This window comes from Diadema antillarum, unplaced genomic scaffold (assembly GCF_040938485.1).
Source record: "Diadema antillarum isolate AM-2024a unplaced genomic scaffold, OU_Dant_1.0 seq00000900_RagTag, whole genome shotgun sequence".
Lineage (NCBI taxonomy): Eukaryota > Metazoa > Echinodermata > Echinoidea > Diadematoida > Diadematidae > Diadema > Diadema antillarum.
Window position 1 is genome coordinate 565,562 of NW_027271760.1, and position 24,186 is coordinate 589,747.

The 24,186-nt window shown below is 38.6% G+C and overlaps 2 protein-coding genes across 2 annotated transcripts in view; both read left to right on the plus strand.

Annotated features, from left to right (window-relative positions):
- Positions 1-125: 125 nt before the first annotated feature.
- LOC139741052 (MIF-like protein mif-2) lies at positions 126-2,002 on the plus strand. The gene is made up of 3 exons (XM_071651640.1): positions 126-233; positions 739-917; positions 1,918-2,002. Exons 1-3 carry the CDS (start codon positions 126-128, stop codon positions 2,000-2,002), a joined length of 372 nt encoding a protein of 123 aa, XP_071507741.1.
- Positions 2,003-5,868: 3,866 nt separating this feature from the next.
- The window catches only part of LOC139741053 (sperm-tail PG-rich repeat-containing protein 2-like), a 33,661-nt gene continuing 15,343 nt past the window's right edge, over positions 5,869-24,186 (plus strand). The window contains exons 1-10 of the mRNA XM_071651641.1: positions 5,869-5,986; positions 7,290-7,358; positions 8,507-8,608; positions 8,955-9,068; positions 9,795-9,944; positions 12,065-12,253; positions 12,826-12,921; positions 15,349-15,453; positions 16,003-16,110; positions 20,985-21,089. Coding sequence (XP_071507742.1) covers positions 5,869-5,986; positions 7,290-7,358; positions 8,507-8,608; positions 8,955-9,068; positions 9,795-9,944; positions 12,065-12,253; positions 12,826-12,921; positions 15,349-15,453; positions 16,003-16,110; positions 20,985-21,089 — 1,156 coding nt within the window. The remainder of the gene's footprint in view (positions 5,987-7,289; positions 7,359-8,506; positions 8,609-8,954; positions 9,069-9,794; positions 9,945-12,064; positions 12,254-12,825; positions 12,922-15,348; positions 15,454-16,002; positions 16,111-20,984; positions 21,090-24,186) is intronic.

Consider the following 24,186-nt stretch of genomic DNA (forward strand, 5'->3'; position numbering starts at 1 on the left):
AGGAGGTATGAGACTAGTACGTACATAGACCTTATATAACGCAGCACACACCTTCACGGGATACCGTGCTGTGGATGAGGATCTATTTTGTACACATTTTAGAGTACTATATGCCATTGCATACCATGCCAACTGTACGCGTCTGCACGAATGTTTCACAGAAGGATTTGCCGAAAGACTTTCTCGCTGATCTGTTGGCCCAGCTAGCCAAGTCTCTTAAAAGAGACGCCAGTGTAAGTAGGATCTATTACCGTAAGTGCATGGTGCATGCTACTCCATACGTGGATACGCGACCTGGCAGGTCTACTTACCGTATAGAGCTGGTACATTTTGTTGGTTTTGTAACCTTTGCTAGAATTACCCGTGGCGAGGAAAGAATGGAAGTATTGTCCATTTGGTAGCCAGGAAATAAATTGTAGAGTTCGAGGAATTTACACACAAAAAAGGTCTCAATCGTCAATAGTATGTCTGAATTATATTTCATGAATAATTTATATTTCATGTGTGGTGTGTGTTGTCAACATTGTCATAACATCATCAATGGACTTTTTTTTTAAAGTACAGTACTTGAACTTATGATACACCCATCGACATCTAACTCGAGCAATGTTTCAGTTAGAGAGCAGTATATACATGTAGTATGCTTTAGGCTACTGACACGGATTTAGGTATCGAAGTGAGAAATGCAAAGTTATTTAACTGCAAATACGGCACGAATCTGATCTATTTCGAACTCAGCACATCACGCTGCATTTCCTGTGCGACCAGCTCCTGGTACGGGGCACGGCTGGGGACCCCATGTGTTACGTCGAGGTCTTCAACTCCAGCGGGCACGGCGACGCAGAGGAGATCCGAGAAAAAGTGATCGGGGTCAGCTCCTTCCTCAAGGGCGCCCTCAACATCACCGACGGAGAAATGTGAGTAGCGGTAAATAAACACTTCGAAAATGATAAATGACAGGTATTAAACATGAAAATGCGGATGGAGGTAAGCTGGGTGAAATTGAGTGTTAAACAGTAGGAAAATAAATGGATCATGCTGAAAGAAGGCACTTGTAATAATCATGATCGTAATCATGGTAGCCCGAAAATAGTGGCGGATCCAGAGGGGCGCACCGGCCGCGCGCCCTTTTATTTTTTGTTAAAACAAAAGAAATAAAAAGAAAAAAAATGAAATAAAACCCGGAAGTAGAACCAGAAATATATGGGGTTTTTTTTTTTTTGTGTGTGTGTATGTGTATTTTTTTTTCTTGAGCCGCCCTCCCCTTTGTGGAAATTCTGGATCCGCCCCTGCGAAAACACGGGACATGTACTTTGTTAGTTCTGTTGAAGGACGATGGTATTTCTCATTATTCAAGTATTCTTCTTTCTGTACATTACTTTCAAAAGAAACAAAGACTGCTAAGATTGTGAATTTGTGTTCTATTACAGGGACGACTTACAAAAATACTGGAGCAGGCAAAACTTAAAATGAAGAAATATGTTATAAAACATGTACAAAATGACGCAACATGAAAGCTGAATAGATAACTATACACGAAAATAATTATGATATTGTTACCTTCTGATATACAGCAGGCCGGTGAGACGTAACAGGCATTATACGAAGTTAATGAAGAGTCAAATCGCAAAAAAAATAGCAAACTTCCGTCTTGTTGAGAGGTTTACGATTAAAGCAGGTGAAAAACAGAAAATAAGAAGAAAATACAGAATAATTTTAATCATATTTTCAAAATATTCCTAAGATTTAGTTAAGATACAAGTAAGGTATCACTGGAAATATTTCATTATGCTCTATCTGATGATTTAACTCTCTTTAAAATGATTAACAAAAACCTTCTGCCCACTTTACGATGATACTTGATCTTCAAATTTTGTGTAAAATGTTTTTTTTTTTTAAATTCTTTATTTCTTACAGGATCCAAGTCTTATTTCACGTCATACCACCTCACCAGGTTGGCATAGGAACGGGGAAAATACTCACCGACTTCATGAAATCATGATCGTCAAACCTTCGAGGATCGTTCATTTTGTCATCAGACTGAAAAGGCTGTTACCATTCAAATTTTCTGAAGAGAAACGGGACGCTAATTAAGCCGGATAGTACCAAGTGTCTGTGCAGAAGAAATGTCGAAAAGCGACACACATGAGGCTGCATAATGACGGTGCAGAGCTTCGAAATGCAGAATTTGTTACAACCTTTTGGAGCCACTATAAATGTTCAAACGGGGCACTGCACTTCTCGAGCTCGACACCCAAGGGTCATACAGCCCATGAGTCATACAATTAATCCAAGAGTTATCCAGACCACGAGCTCTACAGCCCACGAGTCATACAACCCAAGAGTTATACAGACCACGAGTTATGCAGCCCACGAGTCATACAACCCAAGAGTGATATGACCACGAGCTATACAGCCCACGAGTCATACAACCCAAGAGTTATACAGACCACGAGTTATGCAGCCCATGAGTCATACAATCCAAGAGTAATATGACCACGAGTTATACAGCCCACGAGTAATACAACCCAAGAGTTATACATACCACGAGTTACACAGCCCACGAGTCATGCAGCCCACGAACTAGACACTGCGTGAACAAGGCCCATGAGCTCGACATCAAGTAAAATATGTCCACGAGCTATCATGGTCCAGCAGCTCGACACTAGGCAAAGGCCTTTACACAAGGGGCAAACAAGGCAAACATGCGCAACACGAACCATAGGTTTTAAAAAAAGGCCCACGAGAGTGACATTTATCCACGCGCCTACGCAGTGTCGAGCTCGTGGGCAGTTTTTCGCCTTATAGTGTCTATAGCTTATGGACCTTATGTGCCAAGTATCCAACTCACTGCCCTTATATGCCTAGTGTTGAGGCATACTGTGCCTTTTTTCTTTTTCTTTTTTTTTTTTTTTTTGCTGAGATAACGTCGACCGCGTGAGCTGTATGACTCGTGGATCGATAAGCTCTAAGGATGACCCAGTTTACGCATCAGTATTATCCCATAAGCTGCATAACTATCCTTGGTAAAGTGAAAATGTCTACTAACATTATAGCAGTGTTGGTTGGTATACTGTATAGCCGAGTGTTTTAATTTATTAAACAGGGTGGCGATCGTATATACCTGTCATGGTGCAGACCTAATAGATAATACCTTGTATGTAAAAACCCAGCTGAGAAATGACATGGAAAGTACCAGGATTAGTAGAGTTGAAGTGAAGAGTTTGAGTGCAAAAACAGTGGAACGCCGTTTTATCTTTTTTAAGTAAGGCAATCATCAAAATGGAGACAAATGCATTTTTTTCAATGACACTCTGCACTCGTTCTAGTTACATAACAAGAACTATTTTGAAGATTGTGTTGAAATTATTATCACATATACTTAATATTGTTTTTTTTTCTGCAGCTTCAATCTTAGATATCTTAAGATCAATTATTAACAAAAATGGAAGTTTTTTATGCAAATTCTTTAATTTCATTGTACAGAGGAGAGACGGTGAACCAACGCCTGTGCATGACAAGAGGAGAAATTAAGTTGATGAGCTACAAATTATTTCTATTTCATCTTCTTATTTTCTCCAAATTTTGCTGTACCTATAATCGACAATTTGTAACACTTTTTATGTCGTGTCATAATTTCATCATAACAGCATTATAAGTAATTCTCATTCTAGAGACAATATCTGAGTGCGTGAGGCACTGTACAGTAGTAAAGCAGCCAAACTTTGCTGTTATACTCTTGGTGAGATTTGATCCCTCACAAAATTACACCGCAATTAGTGTATTGATTGTCTTGTGTGAAGTAAACTTGAACTTAATGCATGTCTTTCCTTATTTTAATAATTTTTTGGCTGTAATTGAAATTACTCTTCTTAATACAAGCTTATTAGAAAAAGAACGCCATTTTACTCTATGTTTGGTTATATCGCAACCATGTTATGACTTAATCAACCAGGATTAAACCCAGATTAAGAAACGCAAAATACTCGTGAATGTCATTGTATTTGTTTGTTTTTTGACAAGGAATCCGATGTGTTTACAACTTGAGATACGGCCCATGCTAATCACTTGTTTTTTCCAAACTTCTATATACTCGATTCAAACTATCCAAGAGTATCAGCTTGGTAACTAAATGTCTATTTTTTTCTTTATGTGTTTTATTGATTTTCAAAAACAAATTATACATGAAATTAAATCAATCAAAGCAAAAACAAAACAAAACAAAACAAAACAAAAAAGCAGCCATACCAAGTATTTCACAAATAGGAGTTGTCACTCAATTTCACAAATCATCTTAAGCAAAATAATGTAGGATTACGAGAGATGTCCCGAGTAAACCGCCGACAAACCCGCGAACATGCCAGCCGGACCGCCGCTCTGGTAACTATGTCTTGATGTCATTATCCGAAGATTGAAGATGGCAACATAGGCAGACTGCACGCCCAATATGATGTAAATTTTGCACAAAAAACCTCTCTGTTATGAGATTCATAATAAGAGTTGAATATGAAAACCAAGCCACTTATCAATTGCTGCTATCGGTCTGTACGTGTGTGCCCTGAATTACTTTTCATTATGAACACATCGCAGTGCTTTCATATTGAGTGCCAATAAATATCAAACGTTCTTTATTATTCTATCCAAATCGGCTGGCTCTGCTTCACTAGAAATTTACTGCATAAGCTAAGTAAGCTAGAATGGTTTGCGACCTGGCATTACGATTTTTCCTTCGTAATCTTTGAAAACTGTAACATTGAATACTTCAGTCATCGCAAATGCTTCTAGTTGTCACAGTAAGAACAGCTTTTAAAATGGTCAAGATTGATTTTTTTATATTGCTGGTATTAAAAACAATTATTGCGTCTTATTGTACAAATTACCTTAAAAGGTGGGCCCATTTACAGCCTACAAACGAATGTTGCCACGTATTAGGTATATTGTAACCATCCAGATCACTAAACATCAAGGAACATACACATGCAGGAATAAGTCTTTTCGACGTCATCAATACAAAGTGAACTCAGGGGCATGATCCAGGGCAGCTGTGATAATCAGTGACAATGATAATGACAATGGCGATTGCTTTATTTTCCCATGTCATCTTGTACCAAGGCATTGGCAAGCGCGTTGGAAATAGGCCTACATCCAGAACAGAACAGACTAAATATTAACAATATTTACAAGCTTGTGTACAAAACATAAATGAAAAGTAATATATAAGTTCACTGATTATGTTTATGCACATTACATTTTGAAAACGGAAAGGGTAGGCCTATATCGTTTACTATTATCATAATTATTTACGGTAATTCTTGAGCCATTATCATAAACGCACAGCGTTCAAACAAATGCATAATGAAATTCGTCACCTTCCCGATCAGACTAACGTTCATTTCCTTTCTGCATTGATATCTTCCTATGTTCTGTACTCGATAGCCTATGGCTGCCACATCTACTCAGTAAATTAATTTGATAATTTTTTAATCACTAATTGCGTAGTATACTGTATTATGGCGTCATGGGTTAGCGCGCGCGACCTTGAGCGCGTGTGATAACCATGCCGACGTACATACAGTCTTCAATACACATCAAAATACAACACCCGTATCACAGTACTAGGTAGTGGGCGGCGCCAATCGTACCATAAGTACAACTACCATCCATAGATCCGGATGGTCCACGTCCCAGTGCTTGTGCATTGAAAAAAGTGCTCGGTCCCGTATGCTTGTACACACGTTGCACTATTTTAATCTCTTTGTATCAAGTTGAATTTCACTGTCACGTCAAGTTTACGTTATCCCTATTCTACGTTGAGAATTCGTTCATCTATGTTGTAATTCAAAGAAGAGAAGCAGAGCTCGAGGGAGGATGCAAACTATAAAAGAATCCGTGACTGAGGCTTCTCAGGACATCCGTGATCCACCAGCAGACAATGGGTCAAAAGACACGATTGCAGCCGAAGAGGACGGCCAACATGGAACTAAAAGTGCGTATTGTAGATAATCTAAGTGTGATATTAATGTACCAGACAAATTAGTTAGACTCTAGGCGGTAGAAACCTCTGCCAGAAGGAACAGTGTTGTCAGTTAGGACTTTACGTCTAGAAAAAAACAGGGAAAAAAAAGAAAAGAAAAAATGACAGATGAATCGGCTACCAGCACAGGGCCTAAAACGTAATGTTAACGTTAACGACTAGAACTATAAAAGATCTCTAGCCTTAGGTTTAACGTAAGAACTTCATGTCAAATGACGTACACGTAGCATGGATTGTGTCTAGTACTAGCACTGGTAGCAGGCCTACTTACTACTACGTGTACTAGTTAGACCTCTAGTGTTAGATAGATCTCTAAGTTAGAAAGATCTTATGTTAGAATTTAGTTAGGACTAGCAGAAGTAGAACGCAGAAACGAAGAAAAGTGACTGCGATGGAAGAATCGGCCTTTACAAAAATACCTTCCCTGACTACGTAGGACCTACATTAGTATGACAGAAAATGGAAATGATAGAAAGAATAAGTCCGATGTTGACAGATGCAAAAATAAATGCAATATGCAATAGAATTAGAAATCTTGAAGAGATGGTTCTCGGTCGATTTTGTTTTCAACAATCTCCCCTCTGCATGCTCTAAACGTTACAATTTGCTCTAGACACTAGACACACTCATCTTGATTTTGAGAAATGCGGCGTTTACTCGACCGGAAATAACCTTAACTTTAGTTGTCTTGCTTGTCTTTATTAAGACTTTAGCTATCGATTGAGATTTCCACGATCTGTTCGTCTTAAGACTCTAATTAAAACAAAAGAAACCACAAACAGATAGGGCTCTAAACTAACACCAGAAGTAGATCGTCTATAGACTATAGTATTATATTGTTCTGCCACTCCCTTTTATACAAAAATCATAGTAGGCCCTATTTAATATTAGCAGTTTCTTGGAGTCACTCAATTTCAAAGTTGCTTATCAACTCTTGTAATATACAGTAGAAAGACCTATCCTTATCTCTGAATAGACTATAAATCTAGACCCTATCTGACGTGTATCTATTTTTTGATAAGTTGAAGGTCTACATCCATATAACTTTAATTGTTCAATCAACACGACATATATGATAGGGCCTAAATCAGCTAAATGCTTGTAGTTGTGTATCTACATGTTTTCATCTCTTTTTCAATACGTCATTCTATCATTTTTGGTTTAGCTATAGTAGGCTCCTACAGCTCATAGTCTATAGATCTAGATCTATGGGGCTGATTTCCATTTCCTATCATTTTGCTTTCCTCTCCGATAGGGAAACAAGAACGGACCGCCATGGGGGATTACATCGTTCCTAAAGGAGGCAAGCCTCTTACTCAACAAGGTATGTTAGTTTCCTATGTCTAGTGGGTTCATGAGTAATGGAGAACAGAAATCGGAGGATATTTTTGTGCCTACGCCACGATAGTGTCAACGGAGGCATTATTATATATATGAAGTCGAGCTTGTAAATGAAGCGGACAGAACATCCATGACAATGATAAAATTGACTGGGTTTAGGCTTACCAATGAAGTGATGTATTATATTTGTTTGGTATACCTGGTAATTATCCGCCTTAAACCATAGTCAATTGGAATAGTCTACCCATAAATGCAAAAACCCAATATCTACTCAAAAATTCAAAACGCATTTATATATATATATATATATATATATATATATATATATGAAAAGAAATGGCATAGACAGGTCGCATATTCACGGCACCCTCCCTTGACGATAATGCTGTTACATCGATGTCCGGATGAGATCTTGAGTAAATCCTGAGACATTGTAGGGGGGAAAATGTCTTTAGGATACAATTTTGAACTTATGACCGTGATGACTCTTGACATTAGGACACGCCATAATGACTCTTGATTCTGTCAACGCGTTAGTTTCTTGTTGATATCCTCATTTCCCTTAACCCGTTGAGGACGAGTCCCGAGTATACTCGGGCAGGTGTCTATGGGAAATGCGTGTTGCAGCAAAATCAATCCGTCCTCGACGGGTTTTAACAAACCTATCATTCCATTTACTTGTGCAAGATTGTATACCGTATTTGTTTAATCAGTGACAATATAAAAATTATAGTCACTACATTACAAAGATACAAAAGTACGACCGGTGATGATCACAATCTACAAAACACTTAACTGCAGCAAAATAACAAGAATCATACTTAATTAGGTACCGAGAAATATTGAAAACAAATGATGAACCATAATAAAAATACTGATCCTGCAAGTGATAATTGGGAGAAGGATTCGTAAATGATAACTTTAAAACATCCCGCTTCCTAGACAAGATGACCAGCTAACTCCCGCACTTTACACTGCAACACCGCATTTGGATTAAATGAGAGTAGACGATCGTATTGAGTGTTGTAAGTTTGTAGGACGGGGTATAACCTACATGGATGATAATCATTATGAATGAGCATTCACTATTTTCTTTTGTTTGTTTGTTTGTTTGTTTGTTTGTCCCCCAAGCTTTTCCCAGTCCAGGTCCCGCGGACTATCTCCCTTGCCAACAACTGACGCGACCCGCCTTCCCGCATTTCTCTATCGTTGGCCGGAGCAAGGACTTCAGCGGTAACGCGGCTTGAGACTTTTTTGTGCATATTATGTGTACAAAAATTATTCGAAATGAGTAAATTATTGCTTATGACGCAAGACTCAACATTTAACTTTTGTAAAGACCTGAGATTCACAAGAAATGTTCAATGTAATTTAGACATAGTTCGCCCGTAATGTTTACGTGCCAAAATATTATTACATGAACTCATCCTGCTCATAGTAAGGCCAATGATGGAGTGTAGGATCTTTGAAGGCCTATGCACGTAGAGCATGAGCTTTAACATTCAACATCACGAAGTGAGCTGTGTAATTCAATGATAATTGCACCTCGTGTACTGATCATGATATCATTTACATTTAGCTAATAAACCTGCCCCGGGACCAGCGGACTACGACACCACGGGAGATCTGATATGGACGGACAAGAGAGTGACCTTAAAGGGCAAGGGGAAAACAGTGCTCACCGAAGAGGCCAGTAAGAATGTCAACTTGGTATTACTGTATCTCAGTCACCTCCACCTCCTCCTCCTCCTCGTGCCACCACCACCACCACCAACATCATCATCATCATTATAACTATCTTCATCCTCTTCAAACTCATCCCAACCTTCCTTCTTTTTCTCTCCCTTCTCTGCTTCCTCCTCCTCTTCTCTCTCCTCATCCTTCTTCTCAAACTCTTCATCATCATCCCATTTCTCTTCATTTTCCACCTCATCTTCATCATCTTCATCCTCCTCCTCCATCATCATCATCTCTCACTTTCGACATAATTTTCTTTTTGCATTTCTCTAGCTCTCATTTGTCTGTCTCTTTCCTTTCCTCTTCTTCATTTTTCATCTTCGTCACTATGGTAACGGTAAAACCTTGCAATAATGTCAGGGTGTGAAAATGGAAGAGGCCTTTCTATTTTCACACTTATAAGAAATGAATGATAATAAATGATAATGTTAACGCTCTCAATATTGATGATAAAACTCGTATTATCAGCGTTATCTTCATTAATGATTACTGTCGTTGGCATTATTAGCACTGCTCTTAATTCTTCCACTCCTTAAAATTCTTTCTCGGTCCCTAACATTTTCAGTTCAACCTCCTCTCTCAAAAAGAGACGATTCATCTGTGACTGATTAATTATCATCGTTTCCCTTGTGCAATATCCTATTGTATTTTCGATACGACTTCGTTTCATTCTGTTCCCAAGCTGATTCGACGAATACCATCGGACCGGCCCAGTACAACGTGCGCTACTTGAATACAGGCAAGCACGCCCCCAAGCTGAGCGTATCATCCAGGCACCACGAGAAGGTGAACGTCGGGCATCCAAGCAACGCATTGTCAGGCAACGCACACGGTGTGTAAAATTATTTCAGTGTATACCTTCGAGACTTTGTCTCATTCATGTTCGAAAAGTCCCACTTTAATTTCATTTGTTCGTGTTTGTCCTGTTTTCGTTCGAAGCGTGTGTGTGTGTGTGTGTGTGGTGGGGGTGGGGGTGGGGCAAGGGTTGGGGTTCGGAGACCATGATCATGAAGACCACAACGGTCATGAAGCAATATCATTGATTATTATCCATGCAGAGGATTTTTAGAGCCCAAATACAAGTGTTATTTTGTCGACGCACCTCATAACCTCCAACCCACTTAAAAAGTTTGTTGAACTCGACCAATATTTTTTGCCGAGGCGCCCAATATTTAAAATATTGGACGGCAAGAGGGGGATTCCCCAAAGTTTTTATAAACTGCACCGTGATTGGTTGAGATATCTACGAGATGACCTGAAATAAGAAGTAAAAACGTCTGTGATTGGTCAATCACGAATTAACTAGAATATCGTTTCTTCTAAAATTCTGTGTTTTTACAAACAAATTTCATACATCAATTAGTTGAAATTGTTTTTCCACACAATTTTTCAAAATATCACTTTCATAACAGGAAGTTAAATTTACGTTTGATGAAAACAAGTTGCATTTTTTTGTGCATGCAGGCGCAAGGCGACGATTGATCTGCAGCTCTGCATGCTCAGCGCTACTGCTAGATAGCCCGCGCGCGATATAATGTAGCCGGCCGCCGCCGCTGCGCTTGCATTTGCATGCGCGATATGCATATTACAGTTACTGGACATGTATGTACGTGTGTACAAGTACGTTATATACAGCACAGTAGGACTAGTTGTGGTAGTAGTAGCCTAATTCGATCTTTCACGATCTACGGTAGATGTGACGTGAATTGTTTCTCAGATCTCGGATACAAATACATCTAATTCTGGTCTAAATTAGCTAGATCTCGGTCTAATAGTAACATGACGGCTACCTTGGATACATAGATCACTGTTTTATCAGAGACTGAAGTGGATTAACTTGCACTGAAGAGTGTACATGTACCATACCCCATGTCAGGATCACTACACAGTAGGAACAGCACTCGGAGTCGGAGACAGAAAGGGTAGGCCTAAGCGAAAACATTCTTTGCTAAAATCCTCTGTAGGATAATAATGATGATATTGAATGTCCTATTTTCGATTAATACAAGGAAATATTGGACTCGCTAAGCAAAATATTGGACTCGTCTTCGACTCGTCCAATATTTGTGCATAGCTCGTCCAATATTTCCTTGTATTAATCTCAAGGCCATCCAATATTATATAAATATTTTTTTTTGGGGGGGGGGAGGGAGGGGGAGGATTACTCATATTTGCGTTTAGTGTTTTTGTGTGATTTGTTGTTCCATATCTAGTTATATATTAGGTATAAAGAAACCTGCGATTGTCTGAATATTAGTAAAAGACCTATCATGGTTCTCCAACACCAACCAAGCTCTCGAAAAGATCGTCGTTGTCACGTGACTCCGACGTCATTTGCGTTTGATCCTCATCAAATGGCTACAAGAAATATCCATGTTGCTGTATCTTAAAGGGACTGTACAGTACTGGTTGAGGTAGGGATTCATGTTTCGAACATTCCTAAGTGAGATAATGAAAAGCCTCTTATGAAATATGAAAGAGCATGTAATTTTAAGAAGGATTCAACGTTTATTTGATGAAAATTGGTTTTCAAATGGCTGAGATATCCCAAAAAGTGCTAATAATAAAAGGCGACATGCCACAACTTTATTAGGATCTCTTTGTTTCACCTTGTTTTTGGATATCTCAGCCATTTCAAAACCGATTTTCATGGAATAGACTTTTGATACCCCTTAGAACTGCATTCCCCCTTACATCTCATAGAGTGGTTTCTGAATATCTCGCAAAATATTAAAAGCTAAATCTACACCTCGACCAGAACTGTACACAACCTTTAAAGTGTCTATAGTTTTGTTTTTTTTCTCAACATCTACGTGTGTAAAAAGTCTATTGACAGCGATATCCTATAAGAAAGAAAGTTCACGTAACGTACGCAAAGAATGATATCTCACGTTCTTAACTCTGGAGTGTAAGTGCTCATGTTCATCAATCAATGCGGTTTACTTCTCGTAGGTATTCCGACACCGGGCCCGAACGCCTACACCCCGAAGCTGAAGGATGATGGCCCCAAGAAATCGTTCGGCATTCTCCACAGACGCGAGAAGTCGCTGGGCCCGGGGCCCGCCGCGTACAACGTGACAGAACCCCGGACGTCTTCGGGATACACCCTGGGAAAGAGACTTAAACCGCAGTGGCAAACAGGTATTGTTTCAGTATTAATCAGCGTTGATATTAATGAATAGCACACTGTAATAACATTCAAAACAACATTTTTCACAAAAGTAGAAGTGCCAGTGACTGACATGAAGTTCTGATTACAACATCAAAAATGATAATGAAAATGCTAATTACGATGATGAGTTTAATGTTGCTACTATTAGTAGTGTCAGTAATTATGATTATGATTATATGAATATGATGGATATGATAATAACGATAAAGGAAATGGTAATGATAACAATAATGATGACAATGATAATACCAACTGCAGTAATAACCTTAGCAATTGTGATGATGATTATAGTCATAACGTTATCACTATTATGCTATTCATGATCATGATGATAATGATAGTAAAGATGAATGAGATGACTTTCTTGAGGTATGATGTGGTATCTTGATACCATTTTGTTCCATTCTTGAAGCATAATTGATGCAATTTCTGATGGAAGATAATTCCACGTATTCATCGTCATGCTTAGCTTCAATTTATTTACTCCTTTTTGCTTTATCATCATTTTCGTTTTCATCTGTCACTCGTTTTCACTTCAAAGTTTCTGATTCTCCGTCACCGTTCGCCTACAATGTCCGCAGCAAGATCGGCAAAGGTCTCGCCATGTCCATACGAAGCAGACAACCCTACGAACCGAGTGAGTTCATCGCAAAATAATTCATCAATCTACCGTCGTAGAGTTTTACGATGCTTCTGTTCTCGTCCTAGTAGTTATCACCATTAATTAAAGTTTCTCTTTATGTAAGAGTGTTTTCTTTGTTGGTTAGTTTTTGCCCGCAGGATACGCGCACAATAAAAATAAGAACCGTAACACATGAATTGGATTTCTAGTTCCCATCTATTCTTGCAACTTGCAAGCATGAGAACTAAGTCATTGTACCACCACTGTCACCAATGCCTCTTGTTTCTGTTTGTCTTTGATGTTTTGGGTTGTTGTTGTTTTTATGGGGGCGGGAGTGGGGGTGAGCTACACAGGGAATACCAAAAAAAAAAAAATAAAAAAAGATCCAGGACCTACGGTAAGGTAAAATCAACCTTTATGATCCTTTCTGTCGGTATGTTGTTGCAATGCCATTCGCACTTGTAATTTAGAAGGGATCTTGGGCAATAACCCCCTGGGCAATTACCCCGGACCCTTTCCCTGACCCTAACCCTAATCCTAGTCGTAAACCTAATCCTAAAGCTAACCCTAACCCTAATCTTTACTCTAACCTTATCACTAACCAGTATTTAGCCAGGGGTAATTGCCCTCGGGGGGCAATTGCCCTGATACATTCAGAAGTGTTACAGGCGTTGCAACTCTTTCGCATGAAGGGACTAAGATCCTCGCATTTCCGCTAATTCACATATCAACATTAGTCTTGACTGTTCCCTCGTTGTCAAAATTTGTGATGGCCATACTGTCACCTGGAGCAAAAAGCTTGAGCTGTACTTTTTGCTTCATATTTTGATTACTAGACCACAAATCCCAGTAAAACTAGGGCACCTCGTTTTGTTTGATTTCGGAAAATGCGCGCGGTACATCAAGACCTATCAAAAGTGATACGATCGCAACGGAACAAACATAACGTAATAGGTAGAGCAAACACAATGCAAAGAGGCTGGGACTAACGAATAAAAGTCCAAATAGAAATTGCCTCGTAAGGATGACAAACAATCAAGTCGAAGTTCCCATTGAAACGTTGGTGTGTCTACCAATTACGCGTAGGAAACGCCCCAAGAATATTAAGACCTAGATGCGAAATTCAACCCCAACGGAATAAACACGCTTTGAAACGTAACTAAAATATCATAGCACTAAAACAGGCTATCGGAGAGATAGGTAAAATCCAAGAGCCTGAAGGATCTCTAGAAATCAGTCTACTGGGACTGGGAGAATGTGGTTACCTTGCTCAAAAGTACAAGTCCTGCACTTCCCGCCAAGAAAATTAGACTCCAGCCTAGAAAAAAAAAGAAGAAGAACAAGAAGAAGGAAATAACAACAAAAATATGATATGTCGGTTATCTGGCTGTCATCGATGATGGCGCCCTCCGGTCACTATGATGATGCCAGCAAGAGATAAGGAGAGGAAATTCCACGTCGATGAGAAATTACTTCTACGCATCACTGTCTCTTTCAGCGACACAGATTTATTAACGTATCATCCTGATGGACTATATCAAAGAAGAGAGTCCTCTTCGGCGCTATGAAGTACAGTGAAGTCAGCTTGTCAGTAACCTTGAAAAAAAACAATCAAAGAGTAACAGCTCGTAAAGAGCTGAGTAGTGTTAGAAAAAATCAATTTGCTAGGTTTATAGTCTCTCAGTGCACTCTCACATTATCTCGGTTCAAATTAGACTTTTCTTTGTATATCCTCACGCTCTATATGAAGAACATGCTTTGACATTAAAGATAAGTGAAACTCCATGCAAATAGCAAACTAAACTTTTGAGTCCAAGACAATCATAATACAACACTGCACAAGGTTTCCAACACTGAAAAAAGCTCCTTGCGCTTTAAAAAGATCACAAAAAGGTAGAAGAGAGAGAACTCGTTTCTTTGTGCTTGTACAGAAGCATGATTTTACTTCCAATGACCTCATTTCATTTCGATACCAACACGTCAGTTCCCTTCTCTTTGGTTGTTTGTTTGTCTGTGTGTGTCTTTACCACCAACTTCATTCCAGGGCTCATTCTATAGGTCTCAGTGATTATCCTTTCGATAGCCTCCGTTTACTTCAATGCCAACACTTTTGTATTTCTGTCAGTAACTTGATTTCAAGATCCGATGTCCCCCTACATAAAATAGTTATTCTTTCGAGTGTTTCCGTTCCCTTGGATGCCATAAACTTGTTACTTGTTGCGGCAATACCGAATGCTGCTCCTTGGATGCTAAACGGGATGGCATCTACCAATAAGGAAAGTCAGGAGTGTCTATTGTACCTAATTCTTTGGCATTTAAAAGTTAGTGTGAGCGTTGAGAGTAACGGTGTACATGGATCTTTTACAATATATGTTCAGCAGCTATTTTTGAATTTCTTTTCCGGCATGATAGTTTAAATTTGTTTGCTTTTAACACCTACAGAGACGTACGGTCCCAGCCCCAACTCCTACTTCCTTCGGGATCTCATCAAGAACTCGGACGCACCCACCGCGCTGATCACCTATCGCCCGTTTGAATCCGACGCCGGTGAGTAGCCACCTAATTTATCAACTCTCTCATAACTAGAATTTCAGAATACAATGAGACATTTTGTGTTGAATAGTTGCCCTAGCAACGAGAGATTTAATCATGAGGAGGTGCAACGTATTTGATTACCCGCTTCGTATGTCGATGTTCTATGGGTAGATTTGGGGCCAGTCTTCTTTCATAATCTATAATAGTTGCTAACCATTTTTCTTTATTCTCTACGAAACGAAGAAAAAGGACACGACATGACAGACCTTTGAAACTGCCTGATCATCTAGAATTACAATACAATAGTCATCATGATGCCATGAGCATATCGGTTCATAGTCTTTATAGGCACTGTCCAAATCGTGCATGCATTTATTTTGCAATGTGAAAGCGTATGTGTCACACTTACCTTGTCTAAGTGTGGAGATAACATTGAACACAGCAGGGACATTTACGTGGAAAATACCTATTAAAACCCTTGCCATCTAGAGTTAAGAGAAACAAACAAAAAAAATCATCATAGTCACTCCATCCACTGTCTGTTTCTTATCTCCCTTACAGAGGGGATCGGACCTAGCTCCACTCACTACACTATCAGCGACAAGACCCTCCGGAGGGCTCCCCGCTATTCTTTCCGCGGCATCTGCAAATATCCCGTCACACAACTCAGTAAGTAATCCTCTAAAAATGTATTTTGAAAAAGTAAAACACTCACACACGGAAGCACACACACACAAACACAATTACAAACCCAGACGAAAAGGCAAATTAGAATTAATGATAATTTATTAAGCAAAGTGCCATAAGTGTAACAGCATTATTTTCAAACAATCGTCAGGTTGGTTTGTTTGCATGAAAGACAAATTCTATTCATTTATAGATTAACATTTGTTGCACTGTTTTATCATAAACAATTCCTAAAAGAGCTAATTCACATCCCATACTACGCCTAACACACACACACACACACACACACACACACACACACACACACACACACACACAAAACAACAACTAGGAACATCATGCCGACTTTTGTCATTGTTTTTCTTTTCTGTGTGGAGAGTATTCTGACTTCGATTTTGTATTATCGACTCTAATGTGCTATATGTAACTTAATTTCTTGTTATGATTATTCCATGAAGAAGACCTCGGGTTGTCTAATCTAAAAGTTGCAGTGATAAGGACTGGCCTTGGTTTGATTTTTCAGTCCCGTCCCCACCCTCCCTCTCTCCTTCCCATTAGTTTAAAGGAAGCAAGACTTTGCCTTTTCGAAACAACAAAATTACTCCAAGCTTTCTTCCGTCGTTGAAGATAACAACTAATCAAGGAATTCGTCTGATGTTACAATACTTGTGAGCCACGTTGGGACGGGTTTCATCGCTGTTGCTCAATGTGAGCCAAAGAGGGCGTCCCAAGCAAATCCGAAATTTGTCAGAACTCGTCCATCACTGCAATCGCGAATCCGTTGCTTTCAACTGATTCCCCTTTTTGTCAAATATATGATTGCTTGAAATTGTTAAGGCAACAAGGAGAAATTTTGTATCGCTGTTGGAAAACATGTATCTGTTTCTCTAACTCGTTGCATCATAAACCTTTAAAAAATCTAACAGCACAAGGAATATCAAATATATATATATATATATATATATATATATATGGGCATTTCCGTGAGTTGTGCGACATGACCACCAAAATTTTACCCGTATATTTCAGGACAACTGATAATCTTACTTTGTTAACCATAGTTTGAAGTGTGTGAAACCAACTTTACCTTTAAGAAAAGTTCCCTTTTGTGCAGTTTTATACCTTTTGAAACCAGAAAGCATTTTTTGACCTAAAAATCCCTACAAATGCATTTTTGTTGCTCTTTGTGATTATTTTTTATACTTGAGGCTCAAATCAAACTTTGTTTGGTTTAACAAATCAAAATATATTAATCTAGCAGTAAATAAAGTGGAGACCTCGATATAAGATATGTCCTTCGGACACCAGCGTGCTCTTACATAGCTCGAGAAGCTGCTGTAACGTGAGTTACCGAAACATGAACTTTTTAACCTAGCAATTTTACTATGCCCAACTGAGACATGGTATTTTGGATTATCAAATAACTATGCAGCACACATCCAAGAAATACGATGGGACTTATACTCTTTGCTTCAAATTCTCATAACAGAGGTCTTAAAATTGTAACGTGAGTTACCATGTAACGTGAGTTACCACAATGTAACGTGAGTTACCGACATGATTTTTCTTTAATACCAAGAAATGATATGAAGGTTGTGATTGTAAGTAACCAATGAGTACATGATTACTGAACTCTTGTATTAAGATTCTATTTCCAGTAGATTGTTATTCTCTTGGTCTCTTTCTATCACCAAACCAACTGGTCTACATGTACAATACACATGTCCATCACATGTGCTTCAACAGGTTCCATATTTACTATTTAATATTACAGTGCATGTATACTGATCTGTTACAAAAGTTGTTAAAAGACATTTCCTCTAAAGCTGCATGGACCTTGTTCCAGCAAATTATCAAAATTTTGTGATAACTATTAATAGACTCCTGATTGGGATAATCACTGCATGATTACGCTTGAAAAGTTGTTTTTGTAATTCAAGTGATTACTACAGTTTGTATTTGACATTTCACAGTTTATACCTACCTGTATAGACCAAAGCCATTGTTTATGAGGCTGAAACATTTACATGTGAACAGAATTTTAAGATTGGAGCTCGCTTCCTGCTGTTTTTCTGAGATTTTTGAGAACTGAACATTGTGAATTTGACACGCTTATGTGTTTTATACTATTCTACTCTGAGGTTTTAGCTATATTGTTGCAAAATCCTACAATGAAACTTTTCCATGTTTACTATAATTTACTTTTTACATGCTGATCTATTACCAAAAACTTGTTGAATGTGAACCTCATTACCAGACATTTTCTTTAAGAGCTGGACAGTCATGTACCTTAAAGCAAACTATCAACATTTTGTGATATTAATAGTTAGCCTCCTGATCACAAAATATTTACTATTCATGTTTTTCATTTGGATTTACTGCTTTAGTCTGCTTGATTACTCTAGAAAATACTGGTATACTTTTTACATGTATGTACAATTCAAATAATGGCTACTTGACATTTCATAGACCAAAGCCATTGTTTTTTTAAGGCTTAAACATTTATGAACATGTGTTATTAAGCTGATCAATACTGGTAGCAGATAACTAGAATTCATCTGCAGTTTCTGTAGTTCAAGTCTAATTTCTGTACCAGTTTAGTATAAGAATTTGTAAACAAATCAAACATACAAACAATTGATTATTGAGTAATTCAAACAATTATCAAATAATTGGAATATAAATTGCATTGTTTAAAAGTTAAAAGATTTATTGAAATATTCATTTCTGAACCTTTAAACTCCCCACAGACTACATGTACAGGTCTCTAGTCTCGTGACTCAGTGTATTAAATGGAATAGTTTATGGATGACTTGTTTTATCTAGATAGCCTGTAATCCATTTAAATCTAGTAAAATAAAAAAAAAACAATCAAATCAAATTCTCAATTAAATCCTCAATTTCCGATGCATTTGTTAAGTGGAAAAGAGTTTGATTTAATGAAATAGACTCTGTTTCATATCATTTTGTTGAATACAATTTTTGTCTCAGTACAAATGAAAGCTTGGAAAACGACTCAATTAAAAATGAAATTTATCTTCAAGTTGGTATTCTAAATGTAAAGTTTCCTGCCTTTTGGTAATCTCATGGATAAAATGGGATTAATTACTGTCAGATCAATGTTCAAATCAATTTAGATTCTTTATTCAGGGTGTTTGTTTGTGAAAAAAAGTTGTCTTGGTAAGTTTTCTTTGGATTATTAAGACAAAAAATCGTCTTGTGATCATGTGGACAAACTGTAACGTGAGTTACCGTAACGTGAGTTACCGCTTTACATGACGATACCTGGAGAATGTAAGACAATTTGAATTTTTACCATACTCGATGATGTATGTTGTTAGTCTATGACTTTGACACAATAGACTTTAAAGTCTCTCTGTTTCTTGTTTGAGGAAACTTTTGAATATAAGACATGCCAAATTTTTGCATGTCCAAATTATGTAACGTGAGTTAACCGACATTTGTAGTGCTTTTTCTCATAGTTCTCATAAGAGTCTGTGGATGTAATGTTGCTGTGAGGGAGGATGGAGGTGCATGATACTCATTCACATATAGTAACTCATATCACTAATTAGGTTTTAAGGATATTGATCTCAACGACCTAATTTTGAGTTCAAAATGTAACGTGAGTTACCGTGGAAATGCCCATATACTAACCCGATGACAACCGTCAAACAATTGTTTGGAGTGTCAATATTCGTCATATAGCTTGTATCCAAAGTGTTTCGTTACCATGTAACATGGAGACACATCATTGTCTTCAGTTGGGATCAAAATAGCAACTGTGGGCCACAGGCCTAAACAAATAGGGATGCGTGACGGATCCCATAACGGAATATAGACAGATTAGGATCGACGAAAATATGAATAGGTTATTGCTCGCGGGCACCCGCAGTGGTGGGAGATTTTCAGGAGTTTTTTTTTTTTTTTTTTTTAAGGGAAGACAACGAAGAGACAGAGGGGAAGAGAGAGAGAGAAAGAGAGAGGGGGAGAGAAAGTATGTACAAAGAAGATCGAGAATGATATTTTTGTGGAGTTGACATTTCTCGCAAATTCTATTTCAGTCACCTGAAGGGGAGTATAATGTATGAACTCACGGACGTTGCCTTCCCACTTTCGCATCAGATGATATTCCACGATATTTTTCTTAAGCCCTTAACTATCTGCAAATATCTTGCCGAGAGACAGACACATGGACACATAGACAGACAGACAGACAGACAGACAGATAGACAGACAGGTAGAAAGAGAAAGGGGACGAGACATTGGTTCTGACGTACCGAAAACCATGAGATACTAGTATAACGTATAACCAAGGAGGTACTAGTAGTACAAGTACTGGTACTAGTATAACGTTTGTTAACTTTCCCCATCTCAATCTCTAGACCACTAAAATATTATTGGAATTTTTAAATGCAGTACGTTTCCACATGGCTTCTCTCTACCCCAAAGAGAATGTCATTTTTGTCATAGCAGAAATTTGCTTAAAAACAAACAAACAGAAATCACAGGACAAAAATGGTTAGATATAATAATCTCAACCCTGTTTTCCCAAATGTTATACAAATTCCTCATGTGTATGATCATTATACAGAAAGCATACAATTATAGTTGATAGGAAGATTTTGGTGTTTAAAGCTTCCAAAACTACATAAAGGCTTTAAGATTAAACTAAGCGTCTGTACAACGATTATAGTAGGAACAAAGCAAAAATATATCTACTATAACAATTTAGCTACAACGAAAACGGTCTAGTCACATAGTGTACTAGTATGTAAATACATGATGCGTAGGAGTACGATCTTAGATATTTTATTTTTTTTGGCAATCATGACACTGGAAACATTATCTTCCAGAACCCGAAGATACGCCGGGACCGGGTACGTACCTGAGACCTCGTGTTTTCACTGACAATGATGCTCCTGCCTATACCATGCGCCGACGAACGACCCAAGTCAACGGTGAGTGGAAATGCCGAAATGCTTGTCACACTGTAAAGAAAAAGTAATTTAACTCACCTGGCCACTACATTAGAAAGTAGTATTGAATTCCGATAAAGCAAGGAACTATGTTCTTAAAACCGCCGTTCCCGTGTTTGCTTGTTTATATGCATTTACCCCCCCCCCCCCCCCCGCAGGTCGACCAGACCAAACTAAACCAAACCAAACAGCAAATCGAACACGTTGCCAGATAGTCAGTTTGTACATTATTTCACCTATCGATTGAATAATCATGATTCAAACTTGCGCTCCCACACAATTTGAAGATACATAGGCACTTAAGGTGAATTTCTAAATTTGTTTGGGAGCCAGCCTAAAAGAAATAAGGAAGTAAAAACAAACAAACATAAGACATTAATTTTACTGATCGCGAATGAAATTAATCCAAGCCAGGAACGAGAAACGAAACATGAATGACTGCATGCATAGCATGGAACATCATTATCTCTTCGATGGAAGAACAACGTTTGCATGTTGGTCTTGAAGCCGGTATAAATCTTCGATAGAAGCATCAGAATACAGGAAGTCCACTTTGGTCTGGTTCCAGATAACACTGGCGTGTAGGTGGGAGACGAGACACATGGAATTTCTCTTTAAGCTTTCCTGCCCTCACATCTAGAGACTTCACTCTGGTGATGGAAATAAACCTAATTTCCCTCGTAAGTTTTCCTCCGTGATCATAAATCAAAACACTGAATCTTGTTCTCATTAGGCTGAGTCATTCTATGTTTGCTTTTTATTTTTCTCTTCTGCGTCATCCCAGTGATGCTTTTGAAATAATGTATACGACCCACTTCTACCGTATTATTTAAAGGTAAAACATAGTTCTTAGAAGAGCTCAAATTCATCTTCAACCATTTCGACTTTGCTCCGAACACATCGAAAGGGTCTACCAAGAAACTTGTCTCGCTGGCACATTTTGCAGGGATAATGCGTTGTCTTTTAGTAATTTTGAAAAGGATGTACAAAATAGTGTCTAAATATCGTAATACGCGACTGATTCCTGAAGCGCCTTCTCCGTCCAGCAGTGGGTAGTTAGAACGTTACTCGCACGAGATGATCGAATCGTGCCCGTGCAGAAGTATTGAGCTTCGTGCGATTCACTCTTCCGATACAAATGTAATCGATGCAATTGATTATAAAACATCAAGTAAAAACCACGATCGGGTATGCTTTGAGATTGTAATACTTCCGGCATACCTTTCCGGTAATATTTCGCATTTTCGTCGTTACCCACATCTAAATTCGTGTTATTATATTGTCTTTTCATACATTTCTTATGCATATTTTCCATTTTCACTGATTATGGAGTAAATTCGACAGTCTCTGCGTCATATGGATACTATGTTTTACCTTTGATATGCAATGTATCTGTCTCTTCTTATTTTTTAAAAAGCTACTCCAGTTTCAAAAGTTGTACGTTGAGTGTAAAATCGATATACAATGCCTGCCAAACTGAACATTCTGCGTCGATATTTAATCTCACTCTTCGGCGATTTAACCTATATCATACTGAAGGCAAGACTATCATGTGCGCTATCAATGACAGTTGAGACAATGGTCCTGCCAGGGTTAACCGAATAATCGTATCAGTTGACAGTTGAGGATCCGAAGACCTTTCCATGACGGTAAAACTGGCTTTTCATAGATCGTGAAACAAGTGTCCCCTGTACACGGATCAGGAAACGAAGCCAACATGGGACTTACGTTGACCCCAATTCATTTTTCTGGAGAGGATGCAGCTCATAAACCTGTCCTAGGTATTCCCCTCTGGTACCACTACTGCTGTTATGATTCAAATACATTACAAAATAAGTGGGACGTATGCGTTTACTGGATTTTTTTTTTTTTTTGTCTGCCTCATGTTATGATGACTATGTCCTTTACTTAATTCCTATTTTGCGTGTTTCTGTTGCTTTGCTATTTGTAAGCTGGCTCGTACTGACTATGACAGGTAGTTGCTTGCCATACCAAATATCCGTTTGTACTAATAGCCACCAATGGAGCGTGATGTCTATACCCACACCCTTCTTTTTCCCAAGCGTGGAAATGAGTGAAAGTTATACCGTTCCTTTCACGTGATACATCGCGCCCACTGGCGGGAGACGCACAGTAAACCGCGCAGCTTACTTTGGTTGGGATGGGGAGGGGGTGGTGTCCGAAACATTGCGAGTGATATCTTAATCGAGGAGACATTATTTCCAAGTCCATTACCAGGAGTTTCCTCCTATCCAGAGAAACATTAGATGCTGACATCTGTCAGTCATAATTTTGCTCCCTTCATACTTCATTGTCAGACATTGTAAAAGAGCTAACCCTGGCGTTCGTCGTCTGCACGGTAATTCGTGATTTAATCTGCGATCTCCCGCTCTACGGTAACACTAGTTTCCGTAACGTGAGAACGACCCACTCCTAATCACATCCTGGGCTGTGACTTGCTCACTTGGACCGGAATAACTTCATCATTGTTTGGGAAATTATCAGAACGGAGAGAAAAAATGTAAAAAGCGCAACTTGCATTTTCAAAAACATTAAATAGGAGACTAGAAAGGATCAGATGTGACGGTTTGTCTTGGATAAGAACGTGCGAACAATTTCTTACAAGCTGTCTTAAAGTTTCCCGAAGTTCCCCTAATATCTTTCTTGCTAGTTATTCTCCCTTTCCACAGAGGGGAGGTCACTTAGGGACCACAGAGTGTCCCAAATAAGTTAGTGAATCTCTTAGCGGTCTTTCAGAGAGCGTTCAATGAACTCGGGGGTCTGCAGTGATTCCTTCAATGTTCTTTCTATGAATGCTGTGGACGGTGGAAATGGTCTCCATCAGCTCAAATGAACAGATGAACTGGTTCTGAAACAATCTCTCAGTGGTCCCAGAGGGAATCGGGTTTTCAATGGACTTTCATCGACCACTCAACGAGCGCCCAATGGGCTCACCAGCCTTTCAATCTGTCAACAAACGCAACTTCTTTTTTTTTTTTTGTCTTCGTTAATTTTCCATTAAAACATGCAGATTGTTTCAAACGAGATCATTAAACAGTGTTAAAAGAACAATAGAAAC

What these genes read in the sequence shown, in the direction of transcription:
- LOC139741052 (XM_071651640.1), top strand. Translation starts at nt 126, where the DNA reads ATGCCAACTGTACGCGTCTGCACGAATGTTTCACAGAAGGATTTGCCG. An exon ending in CTCTTAAAAGAGACGCCAGT is followed by an intron (nt 234 to 738) that starts GTAAGTAGGATC and finishes TTTCGAACTCAG; the next exon opens with CACATCACGCTGCATTTCCT. An exon ending in AACATCACCGACGGAGAAAT is followed by an intron (nt 918 to 1,917) that starts GTGAGTAGCGGT and finishes TATTTCTTACAG; the next exon opens with GATCCAAGTCTTATTTCACG.